Genomic DNA, 24,336 nt, shown 5'->3' with positions numbered 1-24,336 from the left:
AGGCCCTGTGGTTTCAGCAGAATCTGCTAATATTATGATCTGTATAGAAACAAGTCAACTGTCTTCTGACATTTTTCCCACAGGAAACAAGAATCAGGCATATTGAAATCTTTTATTCTTCCTGATAGTTTCTTGAAGGGTTGCCTGGCATCATCTTACCAGTTCTCTCTATACCATTAAACATGCATGCCATTCCAAGAAGCATCTTAAAGGGATTCTACCACTAAAATAAAAAAAAAATTCTAATTACCACGTCGGAATAGGCTTAAGAAAGACTATTTGTCTCTTACCTTTAGACGTGGTCTCCGCGGCGCCGTTCCTTAGAAATACCGGTTTTAACCGGTATTCAAATGAGTTCTCCGCAGCAATGAGGGCAGGCCCCAGTGCTCAAACGGCGATGAACGCGTCCCCATTGCTGCCCGAGAGCTCTTTCCAGCGCTGCCTCCATCTTCACCAGCGACCCCCCCCCCCCCCTCTTCTGTCTTCCGACGCAGTCCAACTTCTGATGCCTGTAGTAGGCTCCTATATTGAACTACAAGAGCGGCCATGGATAGCGCCCCTAATTGCCATAGATGGTGCCCTAAGTGGCATGAATATTGTCTATAATTGGCAATGGATAGCTAATTAGGGACACTATCTGCTCTAATTGGAGCTACTATCCATGCCAATTAGAGGTAATATCTATTCCAATTAAGGACAATATTCATGTACCCTGCCAACCTTAGGCTTAGGATTTGTGATATGAGGTAGTGAAATTCTATTGATGATCTATTCACAGGATAGATCAATAATGAATTAGTGGGATTTTGACCCCCAGGATCCCCGCCAATCACTTGTCTGAAGGGGACACAGCACTGTGTTCTGTTCCCTTCTATGGGATAAGGATGTGATGACATTTCATGGCTACTATGTAATAGACAGTGCACAATGTAAACAATGAAGGGGTCACAGCACTTATACAGGCACCTCTATACCCCCTTCAAACAGCTGACTGCCATGATCCCCACCAATCTTTCTGATGACCTGAGAATAGATCATCAATAGATATGAGTAGGACAACTCCTTTTAGTTTATTATGGAGAAAATACTATGCAGATGTGGCACCGAAAATTATTACTTACATTAGATTAGATTCATACTAGCCCTGGATTGCTGCTGTTCAAGTCGGTTGGCAAACCCAAAGAAGGGAGAGGTGGACTGCTAAAACCGCGTTTACACACCGAGCCGGGTGAACCCCATTGGTTATAATGGAGTTCATCAGGTATTAGTCTTTTTAAGGCTAAGGCCCCATGTGCGCTAAACTACTGTGGAAACAACCACAGCGGGAATGTATTGCGGTTCTTCCTGCAGCATTTTGAACAGAAAGTTCATGCAGTTTTCCTCCGCGAACTTTCTGTTACCATTATATCTATGGGATAGCCACCGGTGTTTCCATAGACATAAATGACATGCTGCGATTTCCAAAACTGCACCGGTTTTGGAAATCACGTGTCCACGATGCGGTTTAATCCCATCCACTTTGCATGTACTGTATAACACCACGATTTTTCCCATGGCGTTTCTGCCACAGGCAAATCGCGGCATTTCCGGCCCGTGGGGCCCCGGCCTAATACTGAAACTGGTGGAGGAAAAAGACCTGCATTGGAGTTTGGTGCAGATGTGAACGCAGCCTAAATGTGTTTGTTGCTCAGTGTTAAACGGTTAAGACAAAGCTGATCAATAAATAACAATAACACACATGCAAAATACATACATATATATTTTTCCTAAAATATCTAAATAAAACTTTTTTAAAACTTGATATTTTCTTCTGTAAGTTTGTATTGTTCTCAAAATACATGATAGTTTAACCAATGTCTTACTTTTTAGTTCTGTTCCAAAATGATTACTATATAAAATGATACAGATTGGGTTTTTCTATGTGATACATTCATTATTCAATGTGTAAACTACACAAACAGTGTAGTGACATGATAGAGCCATGTGCTAGACATATGATGAACAATACAGTCTTACTAGCTAACACGGGCTGCATTATGTTGATCAGTACATTTATTTTTAGATTGTAAGAGAATAATTCTTGTAATATGTGTAAGTATATTCAGACAACTGGAGTGTGAATATCTTCAGAGCTGCAAATGACCCTTTTGACATCTTCAGTAACAGCTGCACCAAAGGGCCTTGTGCATGAGAATAGATTAAGGGACAGCTGATAGGGAGGGTTGAAAGAGAGCACCGAATAACAGCTCCGATCATTCTTATAATTAATATGCATTAACTAGCTTATTGCCATGTCATTGACTCATACTTGCTACTTTTTAATCCAATTAAAGAAAAAAGGTTCAAAAGGGCGCAGGAAAATAACAGACGATTTCCAGCAGTGATTGCATCTACTCAAAGATTTAATTGCCGGCTCTAAAGTACCAAATATTAACATAAAAATGACTTACGAGCAACAAAAAGCTAATAAAAGCCTCTGATTTCACAGTCTTATTTAACATGTCTGTCATTAAATAAGTTATGGGATCAGTCAGATGAACAATCTCTACAGGACAAAAAGGTATTAGTCCAAATATGTAAGTCATATAAAAACTTCCCCATGACAAAGGATTAAAGGGAACCAGTCATTGGTATCCTATTACCCTAACTACGAGCAGCATGAAACAGCGGCAGACCCCCTCATTACAATAAACTGTATAAGGCTGAGGCACCACGGGTTGGATACGCTTCTATACACTGTATAGCAGGCATGTCAAACATGCGGCCCGCGCATATCTGCGTCCCACACAAAAGTCTCAAACTTTGTCTCTAAACTTTAGAGACAAAGTTTGAAACTTTTGTGCGGGCCGCAGATGTACAAGGAAAGTGAGCGGTGGATTGGGGCGGCCCTGCTGGACGCAGCGCTGCTCCAGCGGCCGCCCCTCACCCTTCGCAGAGAGCAAGTCTCCCTGCCTGCTCCGCCCCTTCCTCCCTCCACTCCGCCCCCTCCTCCCCACATGCCAGGTGATGTGGCCACGTAATCAGGTCCGCACCCGACATGTGCCTCCGTCCTACGCAGTCTCACGAGACCGCTGCGCAGGCAGAAGAGCAGAAGCAGGTAAGCTTCTGCAGAAGAAATTGTGATTTTTCAAGTATTTAACCCCTATCCTACGGATAGGGGATAAATGCTAGATTTATGATGATGGGGGAGTTGGAGTGTTGGGGAAGGGTTGGGGTGCTGGGGGAGGGGGGTTTTTGGATTTCTGTCTGGCCCTTCCTTGGGCTTGAGGACTGTTTTTTTTTCCCACCCACCTTGTAATTCTTTCACTTGGGGGTTAATCGGAGCATTACAGTCTGTAGTGCTCCTATTAACCCCCAAGTGCAAGAATTGCAAGTGGGTGTGAAAAAACAGTCCTCAGGCCCAAGGAAGGGCCAGACATCCAGAAGCCCCCCTCCCCCAGCCCCCCCTTCCCCAGCACCTTCCCCCCCAGCACTCCAACCCTTCCCCAGCACTCCAACACAATAATGGTGTCTGCCAGCTTTAACTGAGGTGCCATTTTACCGGCATTCGCAGGCACCCGGAGCAAGATTTGGGGTCTGCGTGCATTTTTATGGCAGCCGGGAGCCTTGTGAGGCTCCAGCCTGTCATTCTATACTTTCTATTGTAGGCTACTCTATGTAGCCTGCAATAGAAATGCTGGATTTTTGCGATGCATGGTATTAGTGATCAGACCCCTAGGCCCTAGCCATTAGCTGCTGTGTGCGGCCCTCGCAACAACCTCTTGTTACTCATGTGGCCCTCGGGGTACCTTGAGTTTGACATGACTGCTGTATAGCATACGGCCAATAAATGCTGGTTCTGAATCGAATCTTTACTGCAAATAGCTAGTAGTATTCGATTGAGTACGAATATTTTGAATACCGTAGTATTCTGTCGAATACCTACTCGATCGAATACTACTCGCTCATCTCTAATCAACTGTATCTATTCTTTGATTATTTTATGGTATTTCCAGTATTTTTCATCAGATAAATTATTTATATCCAGGGTTGTAATTCTATTACTTTACTATACATTATGCTACATGCAAGTACTATATGCAATACACTGGACATGGATTTACTCTTTATTCTGCTCTCTCTTGTTTCTAATCCCAGGAAACCACGAAGAACAGCAGAAGGAGGGAGGAATAGTCTCAAAGAACTTTACCAAGAAGATTCAGTAAGTTCTTGTTACTCTTCGCTGCTGATGACCCCTGACCGTCATTTAGCAAATATCAGCCATGATGACTATCTGAGGGTATTTAAAGCTGCAGTCACAATTATTAGTGACAGTAAAAGAAAGTCCATGTTTTATCGTTACGGTTGGAAATACACTGGCCCAGATTTACTATTGTGGCTATAAAAGGACTCTGGCATAAATGTGGCCCACTTTGCACATATAGATTAACCACTTCAGGACCAGTCATGTTCCCCAGTTCAGGACCAAATATATTTTTACATTTTTTTTGTACATAGAGGGCTAAAAGATTTTTTTTTCATTTGAGGTATTCAACTCATTTTGTTTTTGTATTTTTTCAATGATACACATGGCTTCATTTTTAGGTTATTTTTATATGTTTTACTTTGTTCTAATATCTGGGGAAATGTAAACAAATAAGGGGGGAAGTTTATCTGTTTTTCATATTTTAAATAATTATTATTTTTTAATAGCACATTTTTAAAATAGTTTTCCATTTCTGTTATTGTAATTTTTGTGTAGTTGACACATGTTGTGTCGCTGGGGGTGGGGGTAGAACCTATGATGTGGGCATGATAGTGGCATTACTTTTTTTGTCTTTTTGTGACCTTCATAAAATTATTATAGACCTTTGGGGATGGGGGGGCATTTTAACCTTACTTTTTTCTGCTGATTTCCCCTGTAAATGGGGCTGATACATTAGTTACAGGAGGGACATAACCCCCTAATCTACACTGCAGAGATGATCTGGGTCTCCTAGTACCCAGCAGCTTATACAGTTCGAATCACATGACCACCGGACTGCAAGGGGAGCCATATCCTCGTGGCTCCTATAGCTGTGTACAGACCATTTATTAAGCGCTGTGTACACTCTAAGGGTTGCTTCACACTAGCGCTTGTATTCCGTCCGCAAGGAGTCCGCATGGAGACCCCCCCGGACGGAATGCAATCGCAATTGCAAGTGATGTGCTTGCAAAGCACATGTAGCCCATAGACTATAATGGGCTCTGTGTGCTTGTCGCGCACTGCCCGCACAAATGAATTGTGCGGGCAGTGCGCAGCAAGCACACGGAGCCCAATATAGTCTATGGGCTCCGTGTCCTTAACTGCACAGCGCTTGCATTAGCGTTGGTATTCCGTTCGGGGGGGTCTCCATGGGGACTCCTTGCGGACGGAATACAAGCGCTAGTGTGAACCAACCCTAACACTGCCTTTTTTCTGGGATTTCCAGCTGTTGTAACAGCCGCCTCCCTGCTACTGCAGCTGCACAATTTTAGTCAATGGTTAATCTGACAGCTGTTAAGCAAAAATTTTTCAGAGTTGCTGAACATGTGGCTGTAACATCTCAGGAAAGTGGTGTGGCTTAAATGCAACGTGACAATGCACCAAAATTGTGTAGTAAAATACAGGCTCAAAGTAGTTTTACTAAAATGTAGTATAAACTTAGACTAAATGGTCTAAAGATACACCAGATTTAGTAACCTGCATCAGGCACTGTGATAAATCTGGCACAGACTGCCTGTCTAAATTGACATTGACTACCTATTAGTAAACATAGGTCTTTGTTTACAAGCAGCAGCAATAGAGTAATGTACAATTATTGTTTAGTGAACCCACAATATAGAGAATTATATAACTCTACCTATCGCACATAAAACATGCAATCTGACACGTATTCTCACTCAAAAGGCCAGTACTTGTGAGCATAAAAATAGGTTACGCAATCGATGCAAAGATTACAGTTGTACAAAAGGGTAAACTAACCTTTGACTTACTTAATCTATAATTTCTAGAACGAATACACTAACTTTATTTAAATGCAATAATGTATAGCTCATTTGTTACTTTTTATATTCACTCACAATAAAGTACAGTCATACACTTTACAATTTCATAAGATCTTTTTTTTTTTTTTTTAAATGTAGATTGTGAGCTCCACATAGAGCTCACAATGTACATTTTTCCCTATCAGTATGTCTTTGGTATATGGGATGGAAATCCATGCAAACACGGGGAGAACATACAGACTCCTTGCAGATGGTTTTATGCCCTTGGTGGGATTTGAACACCAGGACTCCAGCGCTGCAAGGCTGCAGTGCTAACTACTGAGCCACCGTATGGACCTATTTCATAAGATCTTTCTGCAATAACTACTGTATATGAATACAAAAGACAATGAGTGAAAAAAGGTGCACGAACATCACGTTGGTAGTTGCTTGTACTATAAAAATGAATGGAGCACAAAGAGTAAGAAAAACAACAAACTAAGGGTCGGTTCACATCTGTGTTGGTATTCAATCTGGGGAAGTCCACATGGGGACCCCCCTGAACGGAATACCAAACGCAATTGCAATTGTAAAAGCACACAGACCCCATAGACTATAATGGGGTCCGTGTGCTTGCCGCCAGATCTCTGCACAATACATGCGGATAGGAAAGTAGTTCTCAATTTACTTTCCTGTCTGCATGATTCGTGCGGGCAGCACGCGGCAAGCACACGGACCCCATTATAGTCTATGAAGTCCGTGTGCTTTTACTGCACAGCACTTGCAATGGCATTTGGTATTCCGTTCAGGGGGGTCCCAATGTGAACTTCCCCGGACGGAATACCAATGCAGATGTGAACGAGGGGTAAGTTAAAGCTTTAAGATAGATGAAAATTTGTTTAATTTATTAGTTGGATTAAAAACATTTGGTCACATCCTTTTTCATACAATTCTAACAAGTGTCTAAAATATGACACACAGCATATTAGACAATTTTTGGGGGGCACAAATTATGCCTGAATACTGGAACATTTTAAAGTTTCCCTAATGTGTTATGTAACCCATGCTGTAAAAGTAGGTACTGCATCATGTGTCTACACCTTCAGTGTTGAGTCGGTGATATGCTGTAAAGATCAGGAATTACCATTGGTGGCTTCTTTATCCATAAATTGGGACTTGGTAGGTTTTCTCGAAGACTGCAGTTGAGAAAAGCTTCAGCACTATTTTTTGTCTTCCATGGCATATTTACTAATACGGGCATGCTGGAGAGTAGTATAAAAGTATGGAATTTAAGAGTAGTATGTGACATATTACTCAGCACAACATACACTGAATGAGGCACAGCTACTGAGTGTTACAAGACCAGTAGTGGTCTTCCCATTGCCTGAGCCCTACGGAACAAGACAACTACTAAGATACACCACAAAAAGGCACTGAAAATCTTTAGCAAATAAAATACACATATGTATCATACCTACTGTGTAGAAAATATTGAACAGTGGACCCAGCTCTTAATCTTGAGCTCCTCCACTTATAAATGGGGACCATTATAAATAAGAATATTTGACCATAACCCTTGGTCCAGTCTTTCAATTTTCAATCTACTTACAAACTCTAGCTTCTAAACCCATAGACCCTATTTTAACCATTAAACATCTGTGAGGAACAGTGTGATATATCTTTGCAAAGTCCTGCTCCTTGAACCCTCTGCCAGCCCTGCAAAATATCTCTCAACCAGGACACTAGACCCCCTACATGTGCAGATTATCAGCAGAAAAGTGTACTCCAATGAGTTTACTCCAAAGTTAGCCCAGTGCAGTAATAGCACAAACCATTCTTTTCTGCACCTTGAGCCAAGCAATTAAACCACTAAGCTCCCATTGTCTTTCTTATTTGCATACGGCATAGACAATATTCCAGAGAATAGGAGTAATTCTTTATAACTATGTTCCTACTTGTAACCTAGGAGCAATGTCCAGGACTCCTGACCCTACTGTATCTGCCTCCATGGCCCTATAACAAGCAGCTGGTATCTGTACCTGGTCTAAATACTGACACTAACTCAGATGCCATCTTACCCAATGTGCTCATATGCCAGAGCGTGCATGACAGCCCAATGAACTCAGCTACTCAGTGATATAGGGCCAGAAGTGGTCTTCCCATTACTATGGAACAAGAAAGCTGACTCTGCCTCCAGTAAATAGCATTAACCCCTTCCCGCCGATGGCATTTTTTGATTTTCGTTTTTGACTCCCCTCCTTCTAAACCCCATAACTTTTTTATTTATCCGCTCCCAGAGCCATATGAGGTCTTAATTTTTGCGGGACAAATTTTTCTTCATGATGCTACCATTAACTATTCTATATAATGTACTGGGAAGCAGGAAAAAAATTCAGAATGGGGTGGATTTGAAGAAAAAATGCATTTCTGCGACTTTCTTACGGGCTTTGGTTTTACGGCGTTCACTGTGCAGCCAAAATGACATGTCCCCTATATTCTGTGTTTTGGTATGGTTCCAGGGATACCAAATTTATATGGTTTTATTTACATTTTGACCCCTAAAAAAAATTCCAAAACTGTGTTAAAAAATTTTTTTTCTAAAAGTCGCCATATTCCGACGGCCATAACTTTTTTATACGTAAGTGTACGGGGATGCATAGGGCGTTTTTTTTTTTTGCGGGGCCGGGTGTACTTTTTAGTTCTACCATTTTCGGGAAATGTTATTGCTTTGATCACTTTTTATTCAAATTTTTATCAGAATCAAAACAGTGAAAAAAACGGCGGTTTGGCACTTTCGACTATTTTTCCCGCTACGGCGTTTACCGAACAGGAAAAATATTTTTATAGATTTGTAGAGCGGGCGATTTCGGACGCGGGGATACCTAACATGTATATGTTTCACAGGTTTTAACTACTTTTATATGTGTTCTAGGGAAAGGGGGGTGATTTGAACTTTTAATACTTTTTATATTTTTTTTATATTTTTTTTTACTTTTTTTATTTATTTTTTTTGCATTTATTAGACCCCCCTAGGGGTGTTGAACCCCAGGGGGTCTGATCACTAATGCAATGCATTACAATGCTAATGCATTGTAATGCATTGCAAAAAATCATCCTTTCTTTTGCAGGCTGCATAGACCAGCCTGCAAAAGAGAGGATTTGCAGACAAGCCTGGGAGCCTTGTTCAGGCTCCCGGCTGTCATGGCAACGGGGGGTCGGCTCTGGAGCATGCTCCAGGAGCCGGCGAACCTGGGCAAAATGGCGGCGCCCATGCGCCGCCGGGAAAATGGCGCCTCCGGGGACCGATCAGAGGCATTAGAGCCGGTTGTCTACTGCTTAAAGCAGTAGACACCCGGCGGCTATGGCGGCTGCCCGGCTCCCGGGCGGTCGTCATAGTTACAGACCCGACATGCGCCGTACTATTACGGCGCATGTCGGGAAGGGGTTAAAGAGCAGTGTCACAAATATATTTGCACACTCAAGATCTTTGATCCAAACTCATCACTGCTAAATGCACCTTAGGGTCCATTCACATGGAGGAAAATGGTGAGGAATTTGGTGTGGAATTTCAAGGCTGAAAAAAAAGGCTCCCATTGACTTGGACGGGTTCCTTTTTCTGCTAGGCTATTGAAGTAATTGAAGTCAATGGGAGGCTTTTTTTCAGCGCTGAAATTCCACACAAAATTCCTCACCATTTTACTCTGTGTGAATGGACCCTTTGTGTCCAAGGAGAGGAGAAACAGCCTCACCCAGAACCACATTGAAGCATGAAATAAGTAAAAACCATGACATATAAAACATCAAATCATATGTAAGGGCTCGACAGAAACCTGCAAGCATTTTTCAAACCTAGTCATTTGAATGGGTTTGAAAAGTGTCCGGCTGTGAGCGCCGGTGAGTGTTTTATGCTCTCCACGGCGAAACGTTTTTGTTTTTTTTTAACCGGACACAGAGTCGGACATGAATGACTTTGTGTCTGGTTTAAAAAAAAACGGTTTTGCCGCGGAGAGCATAAAACATTCACAGACACTCATGGCTGGACCTGGTCTGACGGGTTTCCGGCTTCTGCCGGCAGAAGACGGAAACCTGAGTACAGAGCTCGAACTCTGGTGTGAACCCAGCATAAGGGGTATTCTCACATACCATGTGTGTTTTTTATCTATCTTTATAATTCTTTGACTTATATTACGGCTCCATTGACCATCATTCCACTGGAAGCTGATATTTCATAACTGGGTTATTGGCAGCCACCATATAAATTGATCATGTGTAGGCTCATTCTTTTTCATTATGGTGGCATTTGTTACATTGGATGTGGTAGACAGCATTGCTAGAAGTACAGGAACTTGACACTGCCATATTAGAAGTCTGTCTTGATGGCGGATTTATATGGCTGCATAATTTGCATTGTGAAGGGTTTAGTTTCCCTGTCGGGGTCCCCTCAGATAAGGTGAAGAGCTTCTGTGATCCTGCTGGTCTATTCTATACATGCTATTGTAAAACATTTCCTAAAGTCCTTGTATGGATAAAAAATTATCCTTACATAGAATTGGCTGCTTGCCATGAACGCTGCTGCTTCTCGCATCTTCAGCTCGCAGAAACTTCAAGAAATTTCACGCCATGCACTTGTGAACGTAGTCCAAACTTTGCAGATTAAACAGAAAGTTACAATGAGGTGTAAGGCAAACACTTTGTCAGCTTCTTTATACACAGCGTGCTGGAAGAACTTGTGCTGGAATTGTCTGTTCCTACAGTTTATTGGAGACTGCTCGGATAACACGGGGCTTTTGTTACCCAGTATTATAAGCTTACACGTTATCTGACATGTTTACCACCTCTAGCCATGCAATGCTAATACAATGAGGTATCCATAACACAAAAGCCACAAATAGCCTGCTAGGGAGCAGATTTGGTGAAGGTTATGTTTGATAGCGTCGTAGGACTTGTTTTCTTTCCTTTTGTTCTTGATATTGTAATGTTTTCACACATCAGAAGGTGAAAGAAGGCACATTCATAGTGCTAATGATCCAGGCGTCCAATGATGAAACGTTCCAGATGCTGTTATATTTACTTGTCTCTGGAGGATATACAAGTGTCTTATACTAAATATACTAAAAGAAGCTTGTGCTGTGATAAATAACAGAGAAGGACTATGAAGATCTGGGAAAAACAGGTTAGGGAGGCAGTGAGGTCAAATAACAACTATGTCTATCAGCGTAAAGATTAATCCTATTATACAGGGTGTGGTGAGATTTAGAGATTGGGTGTCATCTCCTCAAGCACAGCTGTAGAGTGATTCCACCTAAGATTATTATTTCAGATTAAGATGAAAGTAAACAGCAGTATAAGGCTAGCTGCACAAGACCGAGTTTCACCCTTGAATCTCAGTCCATGTGTTAAGCCCAGTTTACATCTGCGGTCAGGCCATTCAGTTCCCCTATCTGCATAAAATATTCAGAGAGAGAAAAGTCCTGCAAGCAACACTTTTCTCTCCGCATTTTTTGTGCAGAAACTGAGCGGAAACCATACAGACCCCATTATAGTCTATGGGGTCCACAGGTTTCCTTAGGCAACTGCTTTTCTCATGCGGATAGGTTTCCGTTCGGGGGGGGTTCCCAAGTGGACTCCCCGAACGGAAACCTGCACACAGATGTGAACCGGGCCTTAGCCAGATTTACCAGCTTCATGCTTGGGAGCCAGACTCCTATCATCCTAGTTATTTTTAATGGTAGGAGTATGTACTTCGAGCAAAATACTGCCCCATACCAATTACAGTACGGGACAGTATGTCACTGGGAGGTAGGGACTCCTAACATCATAGATAACTATACTACTAGGAGTCCTGCTCCCAGCATGAAGTTCAAGCCGATAAATCCAACTAACACGTGGACTGAGTCATGGGTAACACTTGGTCGTGTGCAGCTACTCTATTATTGTGTGCAATTGATGCAATCTAGCTGCAAAACACTGCAGAATAAAAGATGTTTTAGGCTAAGGCTACACATATACTGTTGAAAAAATGCAGTAAAAAGAAAATGCTTGCATTTTTTGCCACTTTTCAACTGAATTTTATCTTCCCCACCTGATATAAGTCTATGGGAAAAATGCAGCATTTCTATAGTAAAATTTTTCTTTACAAAAGTGCAGTGTTTTTGCTGCATTTTCTTTGTACAAACTGTGGATGAGATTACATAAAACCTATTCACTTTGTTGTTACTGTAAAATGTTGCATTTTTACTACTGCATTTCCACAAGAACTAAAATCTATTCCGTGCGGCCTTAACATTTCACTGCTTTTTTGAAAAAGAATGTGATCTACTTACGCATCGTGCACGCTGGGCGGGCATTCAGGGTGCGCCGTCTTCTTCCTCCACGCCTCTTCTTCCTCCGATGTCCTCCGGTCCCGTCCTCCGGCGCTCGCGAACTGACATTGATAAAAAAAAATGGCCTGGGCGCATGCGCATTAGCATGCGGCTTCTACTACGGCTACTGCGCATGCACCCAGGCTATTTTTTTTTTATCAATGTCCGCTCGCGAGCGCCAGAGGAGGACGGGACCTGAGGACATCGGAGGAAGAAGAGGCGGGGATGAAGATGAAAACACACCCTGAATGCCCGCCCAGCGTGCACAATGCGTAAGTAGATCACATTCTTTTTTAGGTTATTTTAAAATGGGGGGGGGTAGTTTAATATAACATTTACGGTGCCTGAATAGCCTTTTTAAAGGCTATTCACGCATATGTGGGGCTCTATCAGCATGATTTTGCTGATAGAGCCCCTTTAAACTACATGGGCTTTTTTTGGAATAAATTGTGCGGTTTTTAGGTCTTTTTCTTCGCTACGTTTAATTTATGAATCATTTGCAACTTTTTTCACACTGTAATGCTGCTCTTGCAAGAAAAGGAGGCATGGCCTTTTTTTTTTTTCTTTTTTTTTTTTTTTTTTTTTAGAAGAGGCTCAAAAAAGGAGCAAATATATTGTAGTTAGAGATGAGCGAGTACTGTTCGGATCAGCCGATCCGAACAGCACGCTCGCATAGAAATGAATGGACGTAGCCGGCACGCGGGGGGTTAAGTGGCCGGCAGCCGTCAAAGCGGAAGTACCAGGTGCTTCCATTCATTTCTCTGGAGCGTGCCGATCCGAACAGTACTCGCTCATCTCTAATTGTAGTCCATGGGCAGCAAAAAAAATCCAGTCATGTTAGAACACATTAGAAAGGGGTAATTGCACCTTCTTTGCGCCTTTTTGAACAAAAAGGGACAAAGTGCACATGGCCAAAAAAGGCACATATAAACTAACATGTGACATTTAACAAGGAGGACACAATAAATCTAGTCTAAAAAAAAGGCGCACCTGCAAAAAGTATAACAAAAAAACTGGCAAATAAATAACCCCACTGTCTTTATTCATACAGTGTCACCATAAGCTATCGCTTTTGTTGAAAACATCTAATTTATGCCCGGCTATCAATGTGGTAACCTGGGGATTTCTGCTTACTTCATGTGTGTTATATGATTGATTACCATTATTCTATATATAGTAGTATATACTGTGAGAATGAGAGCAAGAGCTGTCATCTACATACCAGCAGCACCACTCCTATATGTCCCAATCATGATATACACAGACTAGTTAGCATACCCACCTTAAATCCTTCAGATTAGTCAAGTTGGTTCATTTACATTCTTGACATGAGCGGTATATGCAGTATATAATCACATACGTCACTTGTGATATACTGTAGGGTTGGATGTATCCAAGAAGCTTATTTTTGTGACCATAGTTTTATATAAAGTTTACAATATGGGCATTTAGTCACATAGAAAATGCATCAATAAACTAAGAGAAAACGAATAGACCGAAATAACTTAAATTAAATGTTCGCCATCTGACAATATTTAGTTGTTTTTTTTTTTATTTCATATACTGTAAAGAAGTAAAAATGTTCTGCTGATTTATTTTATATGTCATTATAACAGTTGGAGCTCGGTTTCTCTCATACAGACCCCTAATTCCACACATATAACCTCTGGCTACTGAAGTGGCTCTTTTTGGAAGTCTACGCGGTTACGCCAGACTGTATTATTTTGAGGTCAATATACTGTATGCAAACTATTGCATGTTAGTTAATCTAGATATCCATCTGTATATGAAACAATTTGAGATCTTTCCCCCTTTGGCACAGCGCAGAACAGTATTGGTTAGCTGGATGAGATGTGTTTAAAATTCAAGGCAATGATGTGTGGGGGGAGGGGAAGGAGGAGCAGGTGCTGGCTCTAGCTGAAGATATCCAATTGGTGTATAAAGAGCTGCATATAGACAAACCCCCCTATTCAGCCATCCAGTACCTGCTCTCTACTGATCGGAAAAAACCCTGATACCCTGAATCTGGAGATAGGTGTCTGGTTTGGTTAATATGAGAAAGAGTTCTACCCCTTGGAGGAGAGAAATTGTGCCTGCTTATTTCCTATTTAGCATTGCTCCATACTGCAACCAGATCTCTTCAATAAGAACTATGTCCCCTTTCTTCCTGCCAGGTTTAATGTATGACTACCATACACTACTTTCCTAGGCTTCCAGCGGTGACAGCTGACAGCCAGGAGCTAAGTCCAAACTATGCACATGCAAAAATAGTTTTCTAGAATCAGAACACATTTTCTTATTTCCCACATAAGGGGAACTCTCTGTCTTGTATTTGTATAGATCAAGCATCTATATTCTGACATTCTCATTGCTAAGTTGACGCTGTGAGCCGTAATGAAATAGAAATAGGATAAAATCGATCCACAAACATCTAGTTTTCTGATGAATTGCCCTGTCTGTACTAATAATACAGTAAATGTAAAATGATGCTACTTAGAAAAGAATATACAGTCCTCTTGTTAAAGTCTGTGTCTGTCTCTACATAGTATCATATATTTTCGTATTAAATGAATACGGTTTCGTTACACTAGGCTAAATCTTGTATAAAGCAACTTTATTTGCGCAGTCGCTTCCCTTTAAAACTTCTCATTGGCACTGAAAAAGTTAACATTGAATAATTTCAATCCATCTGTTTCAATTTCTAGTTACAACAGCAAATAGGGCATCATTCACAAGTGGTGCCATAAAAGAGGAAGATAAAAGTGATTTAAATTCCTTAGAACTTCATGACTACACCATAGGAGGCATCTGTTGTACACAGTGACGTGGATAAATCAAAGAATTGGGTGGCCCAGGTCTGAGAAATGCTAACACACCAAACTATCATGGAGAAATAAAGTACTGGTGCTAAAAAGTCATTCCAAGTCTTCTTTAGGCTGCCCACAGCAAACATACATGTGTAAATGTAGCAGGGGCCAGTGTCTATTGGAGTATTTTGGCAGTGCATGGGAACTAGGCTAAACCAGGCTATATCCACACCAGAGGATCCAGCAAGAACCAGCAGGGAAAAGTCCTGTATGATGAATATTTTCATCTGACAAAGTGATGGTCACCATTACACCATGGTGGTCACCATTAGAGATGAGCTGACAAAGTGGAATTCAATCTGAATTTAAGGAAATATTCGATTCGCATCAAATCTGGATTTCTTGACGCTTCATGGTAACGAATCACATTTTTTCTAAAAATGGCTGCTGCACGTTATGACATGGAGCAAGAAACTCTGGAAAAATGGGATCACCCACAATGTCATGTGTGCAGCCAATCAGCAGCCAGCCAGCCCTGTGATGTTGCACCCCTTCATGACCACAGCATTGGAAGCGGGTGTTAGCTTTAACTGCTCTATAACCCCTGGTGAGAGCATAGCTCCAATCATGGGTTTTAACTCCTTAGATGCCATAGTCAAACATGATCACAGCATCCAAGGGGTTCCGCCATGCTTCATGTCCCCCCTCAACACCCCCCCGTGGTGAGATCAGGGGGTGCCGATATGCATCTTTTGAAGCCTGGGGTCTAGCCAGTTACCCCGGGCTATTAGTAGTCCCCAGTTCCTGGTTGATCCTGCCCAGAAGTGAAGAAGTCAGCCTATGCATCTGCTTAGGTTGACTTCCTGTATAGACTGCAATGCACGTGTATTGCAGTCCATAGTACTGAACCAGTGATCAGTGCATCGCTGGTTCAGTTCCCCTAGTGGGACATGACATTGGTGAAACGTGATTTGAGCTAGTGATTTACCTGAATAGTCTTTAAAAAGGCTAGTCAGCTGCTGCTACTCGTTTTTCAATGCGCAAGGATCTAGGCTACAAGAATGGAGGTGGTTACAACAACGGAGGAGGAGGGCAATCATGGAGCACAAGCAAAGGAGAGGGCATTATCAAGGTATGACGTGGGGGGGTGCACGGTGTCTTGGGGAAATGCCCAGGGTGCACGCAGAGGCTCATTTACATATCAGTTTTACCGATATGTATTAAAAACGGGGGGGGGGGGGGTCTTTTCAAAAATGAGTAGCAGCACCTGAATAGCCTTTTTAAAGGTTATTTAGGCATATCACTAGCTCAAATCACGTTTCACCAATGATAGAGCCCCTTTCTACAATCACTGCAAAGTGGATGGGATTCAAGCAAATCCCACCCATACATTGCTGAAAAATATGAGTAGCATAAACAATGAGATTTGCAAAACCGTTGCAGTTTTGGAAATTTCAGCATGTCAATTATACCTACGGAAACGCTGGAGGATGAGGATTGGCTGCAACTGCCAGGGTACAGTGCTGAGTCAGTGCCAGCTGCTGGAATCCTCTTTGCACACAGCGATTGAACAATAGGGATTTCGATAAGACATGTAATGAATAGTGTAAGTAATGTTATGGAGGGTTTCATTAGAAAGATGGAAATTTTTGTGGAAGAATGTGTGCCTGACGGAAACTAAAAGGGGAGGGAAGAGCACTGTATATCAAGCACGCAGCAGCAAAATAGCTTCCCCGACATGTTTATTACAATAATTGTTTCCCTCCTCTAAAGGACCTTGAGCTCATGCAGATGAGCATTGCGTTGGCTGAGCTGCATTCTTTTGATATCATGTGTCTACTAGCATAGAGCTGCTACAGACATTATTTATTCATAGTTTATGCATATAATTGTTTTCCCTTGGCTCTTGTGATCAAAGGTGAAATTAATTTTGCAGCCTTTACATGATTAAGAATGCCTTCTGCTATCCCTTGTTGAGAACACTCATTATTTTGGACCTAAATTCAGTTTTTTTCCAAAGTATTCCAGAATTAGTGCAATGTATGGATATTTATTAACATATTGCTGCAGTGACTTTAAAGGTGTTACTTCTGTTAAAAAGGTCTTTGGGAATATTATGTGAACACCTAGTGCTATGCATCATCCTAGTGACTTGCCATCCACTTTTAGTATATTATTTGCAAAATTCCATGGGTTTCCACTAGTTATGATTTATATAGTGTCTTAAGTCATTTAGCAAAACATAATAACCAGCCCCTAAAGGGTTATCCACAAGATATAGGATACATGGTTGAAGTCTGACCAGTAGATAACACACTGATCATAAGACCGAGAGGCTCGAGACCCTCATTTGAATAGTATAGCAGTCACACATATATGTTGCTACTCCATTCATCTCTATAGAAAGCTCTCACCTATTCCTGTAAGTGCCATACAATTTAGTGGGGGAACCATGCATATGTGTGCCAATTGCTTGTGGAACGTATATTAGACCAATGGGACAAGCTCAAGTACTCGCACAAGCACCCCTCAAGTGCTGAAAATTGGATCCCCTTCAAAGCAACATTGATGATGTATCTTTGGGATAGACTTTCCATTTTGAAAGGCTTAATATGCATCTAAAAGCACTGTATAAAAATTTCTGCTCACATCATCCTCACAAGTTTAACATGTATCCGGCACTTATCAGAAACTGACATATGTGAGATAAAGAAGAAATTGAGGAAATACTTCAGTCAGCTCTACCCAGGATCAAATAACTTCTTAAAGGGCACAAAAGGGCACCTTAAGCTGCATTGAAAACGAACAAAATACAGGCTTTAGTGTCTCTGTAAATGCAAGGATTCCTGACACTATCCTGACTCTTTAGTAAATGAGATGTGAGCAGTGAGTGGGCCAAGAGACCAATTCCAGATAACATAAGGCTGGTTATCTAAACATGCTCTCTACTCTATATTGCTTCCTATTTCACAGAAAATAACCCCCATGCCTGCACTTACTAAAACAGGTCTCCATGCATATTGCACATATCCTAGGCACCGAAGTCTATTTTTTTTTATTCTGTATTTGTTCATATACTTCGCAAACATTAGACATACGCTATAAAGTTCCTTGGCAACGTTCATAAAGTTTTAATTATAGACTGATGTCACTCCTATAATATAGGAAGGAAAGATAATTATTGAGAACATAGTTAGGAGAAGCTTCATCTACTGTGTCAGGTTCACACACATCATTATATGAAAACCAGAATGAAAGTATAACTCCCATTATTATTTATTTATTTGCTATTGTGTCAGGAGATGTTTGTTAATAGAAAACAGGCTGTAAAATTTCCACTAGCAATGCTCTAAACATTGCCAAGGAGAATCTGTCCTGTACTCAATTCAGTATTTAGAGCTTTAGCATTGGTCAAGGGGAAGGGGAGGGGGTGGTCAGTAGGGTTGAGCCGATCTTGAAATTTCAGGATCGTTTTTAAAATCTGATTTTCAATCATTTTTCATTCGAACCCAATCCCAATTCCGATCCCATTGCAAGTCAATGGGATTTTTTTTAATCGAAGATCGGATTTTAAAAACAATTCTATTCACTACACAGCATGGAGTCCAAAAATTGTTTTGATTTTTGGATTCTACGCTGTGTAGTGATTAAAAAAAATCCCCTGGCTAGTTAGCCCCTCTGATGTCCGCTTACCTGCACAGATCCGCTGCCACTCCCTGTTCTTCTCGGTCCTGTCCTCTTTCATTGACATGCATTCAGAGCACCGTGCACACCCCCACCTCCCTAGGCTAGTGTTAGAGATGGTGGGAGTAGGCGGGGGGGTTGTTGTGGCTTAGGAGAGTGTGGGCGGGGAGACGTGAGTGCATCACTCACGTCTCCCCTCGCAGTACCCACCCACACACTCCTAAGCCACAAGCCAGCATTTCTAACACTAGTCTAGGAAGGCAGGGGTGCGCAGGGCACTCTGAAGGCATGTCAATGAGAGAGAAGAGGAGCGAGAAGAACGGGCAGCGGCAGCAGATCTTTACAGGTAAGTTGAGCAAAGTTCGCGAGTAGATAGATACTATCTACTCTTCTGTTTCCTCCCTGCTGTGCCATATACTGGAATCTGCTGAGTATACAGTAAAACAGGGACAAAGCAGAAGAGTGGCAGGCTGCGGTAAATCCATAGGAATGAATGGACGCAGCCGGAATGCAGGGGGTTAAGTGACCAGACGTCGGCAAAGTCTGCGTGCCGGCTTCTTCCATTCATTCCTATGGGTGTGTGGTATTTGAAACGGGAGTTTCAAATAGTACTCGCTCATCTGATACTATAGTTTTTCCCACAATGATTGGCCAGTAACCAAGAATTGTGGGAAATAACCTCCGACCTCGATGCCGCCGAAAAAGATTGGGATCGGAATTCCGATCACGATTATGAAATTTACTCGATCGCCGATCGGAATCCGAACATTTCCGATCCCGATTGCTCAACCCTAGTGGTCACTTAAAATGTTTTTCCTGTTCATCCAGCCTAAAAAGTGATTTTGGAATCATGTGACAGCAGAGATTCTCTGCTGGCTGCAGCTCTAGCTATAAGAAAAACAGAGCTATCACTAGTTAAAAACAATGTCAGGAATGAATTTTTTATATCCTGCATGAACTTCTGCATATAAATCCCAAATTCCTGGCTAGGTTGTATAAAAACAGCCAGTGGCAATACAAATGTGTACTGACTTTCCCTAGTAACATTTTGGTTAGAGGACTGTTAGGGGGCATTCAAATGATGTAACGCAGAGTTGATTCTGACACGTAAACTCGTGTCAGAATCAGCGCTGCAAAACAGAATCCCATTGACTTCAATGGGTTCCTTTTAGCGTACTTTACATTTTGAAATCAATGGGAGTCTTTTTAACCCATTGATTTCAATGTGTTATGTGCGCTAAACGGAACCCATTGAAGTCAATTGGATTGTTTTGCAGTGATGATTCTGACACGAGTTTACGTGTCAGAATCAATGCCATGTAACACCATGTGAATGCCGCATTAGAGAGAATTTTACAGCCTGTTTTCTATTATAAGGAAGTTAGACAGGTTAAGTATAGTACAAAAATGTTCACCAAACACCCCCTGACACAATAGCAAGATAAATAAAATGGGAGTTACATTGTTAAATTTAAGGTTACTGTGTATGATTTAGCTTGTGCCTGTTCTCTATCTTACATTTCTTTCAAGGGTGTGCCTGTAGCCATCTTACATTCCATTCTTAGTTGCAAAGGAGGAGGATGAGCTCTAGACAGCACCTGTTATCTATAATGGGATGTGGCTTCTTCTGTGTCTCATCCAATACCTATGTGCCAGAACTATGTTAAAACTTTATATCCAATCATGTTATGTTATTTATACTAATCACACCTTCTATTTGTCTACACAATGTATAACCACACCTACAATGTACTTAAACCTCACAATTTTCCCTCCATTAAACAGAGCTCACTACACATGCTATCTAGCTGTGTCTATATGTGTTTCTTTGAGCCGGCTCATATACGAATTTTACTAATTTGGACTTCAATATAGTGATACTTAGATAGGATTGCGGTCATATTACACAGTTAAATTGAAATAATTTTACATAAAATTAATATATAATAATGAGAATAGTAAAAAGAATGAGTGACTGTTGCTTACCACATATATAGAGTCTTTTTCTTTGAGGTGCTAAACCCAATCCTCCGGGCTCGGAAGGACATCCAATACGAATGTGAAAAGAGGTGGTTTGCGACACTCTTTATCTTCTAAAATTCCAACTTTAATACATCTTCATTAAAATGACAGATTGCACACGACAGAAAAAGTGATGATGAAAAAACAAACATGGTGAGTGCGTTAAAAAACGGCTAATGCGTTTCGGGGTAGAGGTCCCCCTTAATCATAGCGTGCTACATAGAGACACTACTTTCTGCAAAGTGGGTATGGGATTCGCATGAATCCCATCCACATTGCCTGCACTGTGCAATGCCGCGATTTTTCCCGCAGCGTCTCCGCTGTGGGCAAATTGCAGCGTTTCCGTTCCGTGGGGTCCCGGCCAGAAAGTGCCAAATAGTGCCAAAGTTTTGGTGCAAAAAAGTGGTTTAATATAAGCCAACAAAGTTAGCATAAAGGTAGACAAAAGTGTCAAAGACAAAGGCCCCCCATAGCGGGCCACAGCCAAAAAGTTCTGCAGAAAAGACTGTGGCGGAAACACATCGTAGATAAAATTGACATTCTGCTATTTACAAAAACACAACGGATATTTTTCTACAATGTGTGGATGCGATTAGCTAGAATCCCAAAGATGTGTCATGCTACTTGAGCCAAAGTGATACACTTGGCACATCTAGTCTACTTCTGATCATACTACAGTTCAATAGCACAAAGGTCAGTATTGTGTCTTTATTATCCTTTGTATCCATCTAAATGCAATCCTGTAAAATTAATGAAGTAGCGAAATGCCCGCTTGACCATAGCATCAACAAGAATGGGATACACCCATCTCAGTGGTCAGACACCCACTGATCTACAACATACCCCTTATCCTGTACATAGGAGATAACTTGTATATGTGGGTATGCCCCTTTAAATGCTACCTGAGTCTCCTTATCATCAAACCAGCAAATTTCTAGTTTACAGACATCAAAAAATAGAATTATGCTGAAAATTAATTGCATTATTTGCATTGCCATATGGAATTATAAGATAAGAGAATCATTTATGTCATTCCCATATACTGTACTGTACCCTGTAAAAAGCAAGCGACATTTCACTGCCCATCTGTAATATGTTCTCCATAATCTCTGCCTCTTTACTCTCAGTGACAGCCTATGCCAGGCATATGCCATAAAACTTTATAATATGGACTCATCAATCAATTACACTTGTATGAAACTGGCAGGGAGCAGACATAGAATAGGAGCAGATGATAGGTTTTACTGAAGTTGCTAAAATAGAGATAGGATCATGATTCATATATTTAACTGGAAATTGTACCTCTAGGTGAAAATAAGTATTATCAGTAGTAGAGATAAAACTGCATATACTCTGAGTACTATTTAAGCAGTTAGAAGTCTTTACTTTATTATTATATTGGCATAAGTTATAACTATATTCAGAACGTGACTATATATATATATATATATATATATATATATATATATATATATATATATATATATACTCACCGGCCACTTTATTAGGTACACCATGCTAGTAACGGGTTGGACCCCCTTTTGCCTTCAGAACTGCCTCAATTCTTCGTGGCATAGATTCAACAAGGTGCTGGAAGCATTCCTCAGAGATTTTGGTCCATATTGACATGATGGCATCACACAGTTGCCGCAGATTTGTCGGCTGCACATCCATGATGCGAATCTCCCGTTCCACCACATCCCAAAGATGCTCTATTGGATTGAGATCTGGTGACTGTGGAGGCCATTGGAGTACAGTGAACTCATTGTCATGTTCAAGAAACCAGTCTGAGATGATTCCAGCTTTATGACATGGCGCATTATCCTGCTGAAAGTAGCCATCAGATGTTGGGTACATTGTGGTCATAAAGGGATGGACATGGTCAGCAACAATACTCAGGTAGGCTTTGGCGTTGCAACGATGCTCAATTGGTACCAAGGGGCTCAAAGAGTGCCAAGAAAATATTCCCCACACCATGACACCACCACCACCAGCCTGAACCGTTGATACAAAGCAGGATGGATCCATGCTTTCATGTTGTTGACGCCAAATTCTGACCCTACCATCCGAATGTTGCAGCAGAAATGGAGACTCATCAGACCAGGCAACGTTTTTCCAATCTTCAATTGTCCAATTTCGATGAGCTTGTGCAAATTGTAGCCTCAGTTTCCTGTTCTTAGCTGAAAGGAGTGGCACCTGGTGTGGTCTTCTGCTGCTGTAGCCCATCTGCCTCAAAGTTTGACGTACTGTGCGTTCAGAGATGCTCTTCTGGCTACCTTGGTTGTAACGGGTGGCTATTTGAGTCACTGTTGCCTTTCTATCAGCTCGAACCAGTCTGGCCATTCTCCTCTGACCTCTGGCATCAACAACGCATTTCCGCCCACAGAACTGCCGCTCACTGGATGTTTTTTCTTTTTCGGACCATTCTCTGTAACCCCTAGAGATGGTTGTGCGTGAAAATCCCAGTAGATCAGCAGTTTCTGAAATACTCAGACCAGCCCTTCTGGCACCAACAACCATGCCACGTTCAAAGGCACTCAAATCACCTTTCTTCCCCATGCTGGAGATTGTCTTGACCATGTCTACATGCCTAAATGCACTGAGTTGCCGCCATGTGATTGGCTGATATATATATATATATATATATATATATATATATATATACCTGTATATGCCTATCTATTCTGCCTAGGGACTTATGCCGTAAAAGGGGCTTATTAGATTTTGAAACTTTGATTTTTTTGCGAAGATTAAAAAATCTGATGAATATTTGAAACCAAAATGCAGCTTTAAATGTTAAACTGTTTGAAAGATTTCCAAAAATGTGTTTCTCATTAGCATAAAGATTATATGATTGTTCACGAGAAGAGACGGGGTCTGGTGAATGAGCTGTCTGATGGATCTTCTATAGAACATTCTGCAGCTGGCTGTGTAGTGTAAGGCATTGCATCTGCAGAAATCATAAGAAGCTTTTTTTTTTTTTTCTTTTTTTTTTAGTCTGGTCAATGATCTATATTGAGAATCTGATAAATATATATTTCTTCCTGATGAGAATGCCATAATGAAAGAAAGAGCTTCAAATATACATGCTGATAAAACAGTGTATCTTTTATATGTCTTTCAAGTCCTGCTTTTATTTAAAGGGGTTTTCACATTCTCTCCTTCCTCCTCTTCCATCCCCTCAGTGGGTGGACTTAGCCTGTGTAATGTACAACTCAGGCCAGCCACGCTCTTTGCTTGAGATTTATGTACAGAAAAAGGACAGATATCTAATCTATGAGGGTTCAGCAGATAAATGCACTTTGCAGAGCTATTTGTCAATCACAGTGAAGAGAAAGTTGATGGCTGGAATAGGGGCTGAGTCAGCCCACTACAGATAGGTAGCTAGATAGTGATCTATAGTGACCTAGGCACCGAGCTGTAAACTCTGAGGACATATATTTACCTATATATGACAAGGATACATACACAGGATA

The 24,336-nt window shown here is 41.3% G+C and overlaps 1 protein-coding gene across 1 annotated transcript in view; it reads left to right on the top strand.

The window, feature by feature from the left end:
* The window catches only part of HSPB8 (heat shock protein family B (small) member 8), a 34,521-nt gene that overhangs the window by 9,006 nt on the left and 1,179 nt on the right, over positions 1–24,336 (top strand). Inside the window, exon 2 of the mRNA XM_075273939.1 lies at positions 4,138–4,201. Coding sequence (XP_075130040.1) covers positions 4,138–4,201 — 64 coding nt within the window. The remainder of the gene's footprint in view (positions 1–4,137; positions 4,202–24,336) is intronic.

The sequence above is a fragment of the Leptodactylus fuscus genome, chromosome 1 (genome assembly GCF_031893055.1).
Source record: "Leptodactylus fuscus isolate aLepFus1 chromosome 1, aLepFus1.hap2, whole genome shotgun sequence".
NCBI classification, from domain to species: Eukaryota; Metazoa; Chordata; class Amphibia; order Anura; family Leptodactylidae; genus Leptodactylus; species Leptodactylus fuscus.
This window is presented reverse-complemented; position numbering and strand designations above follow the sequence as displayed.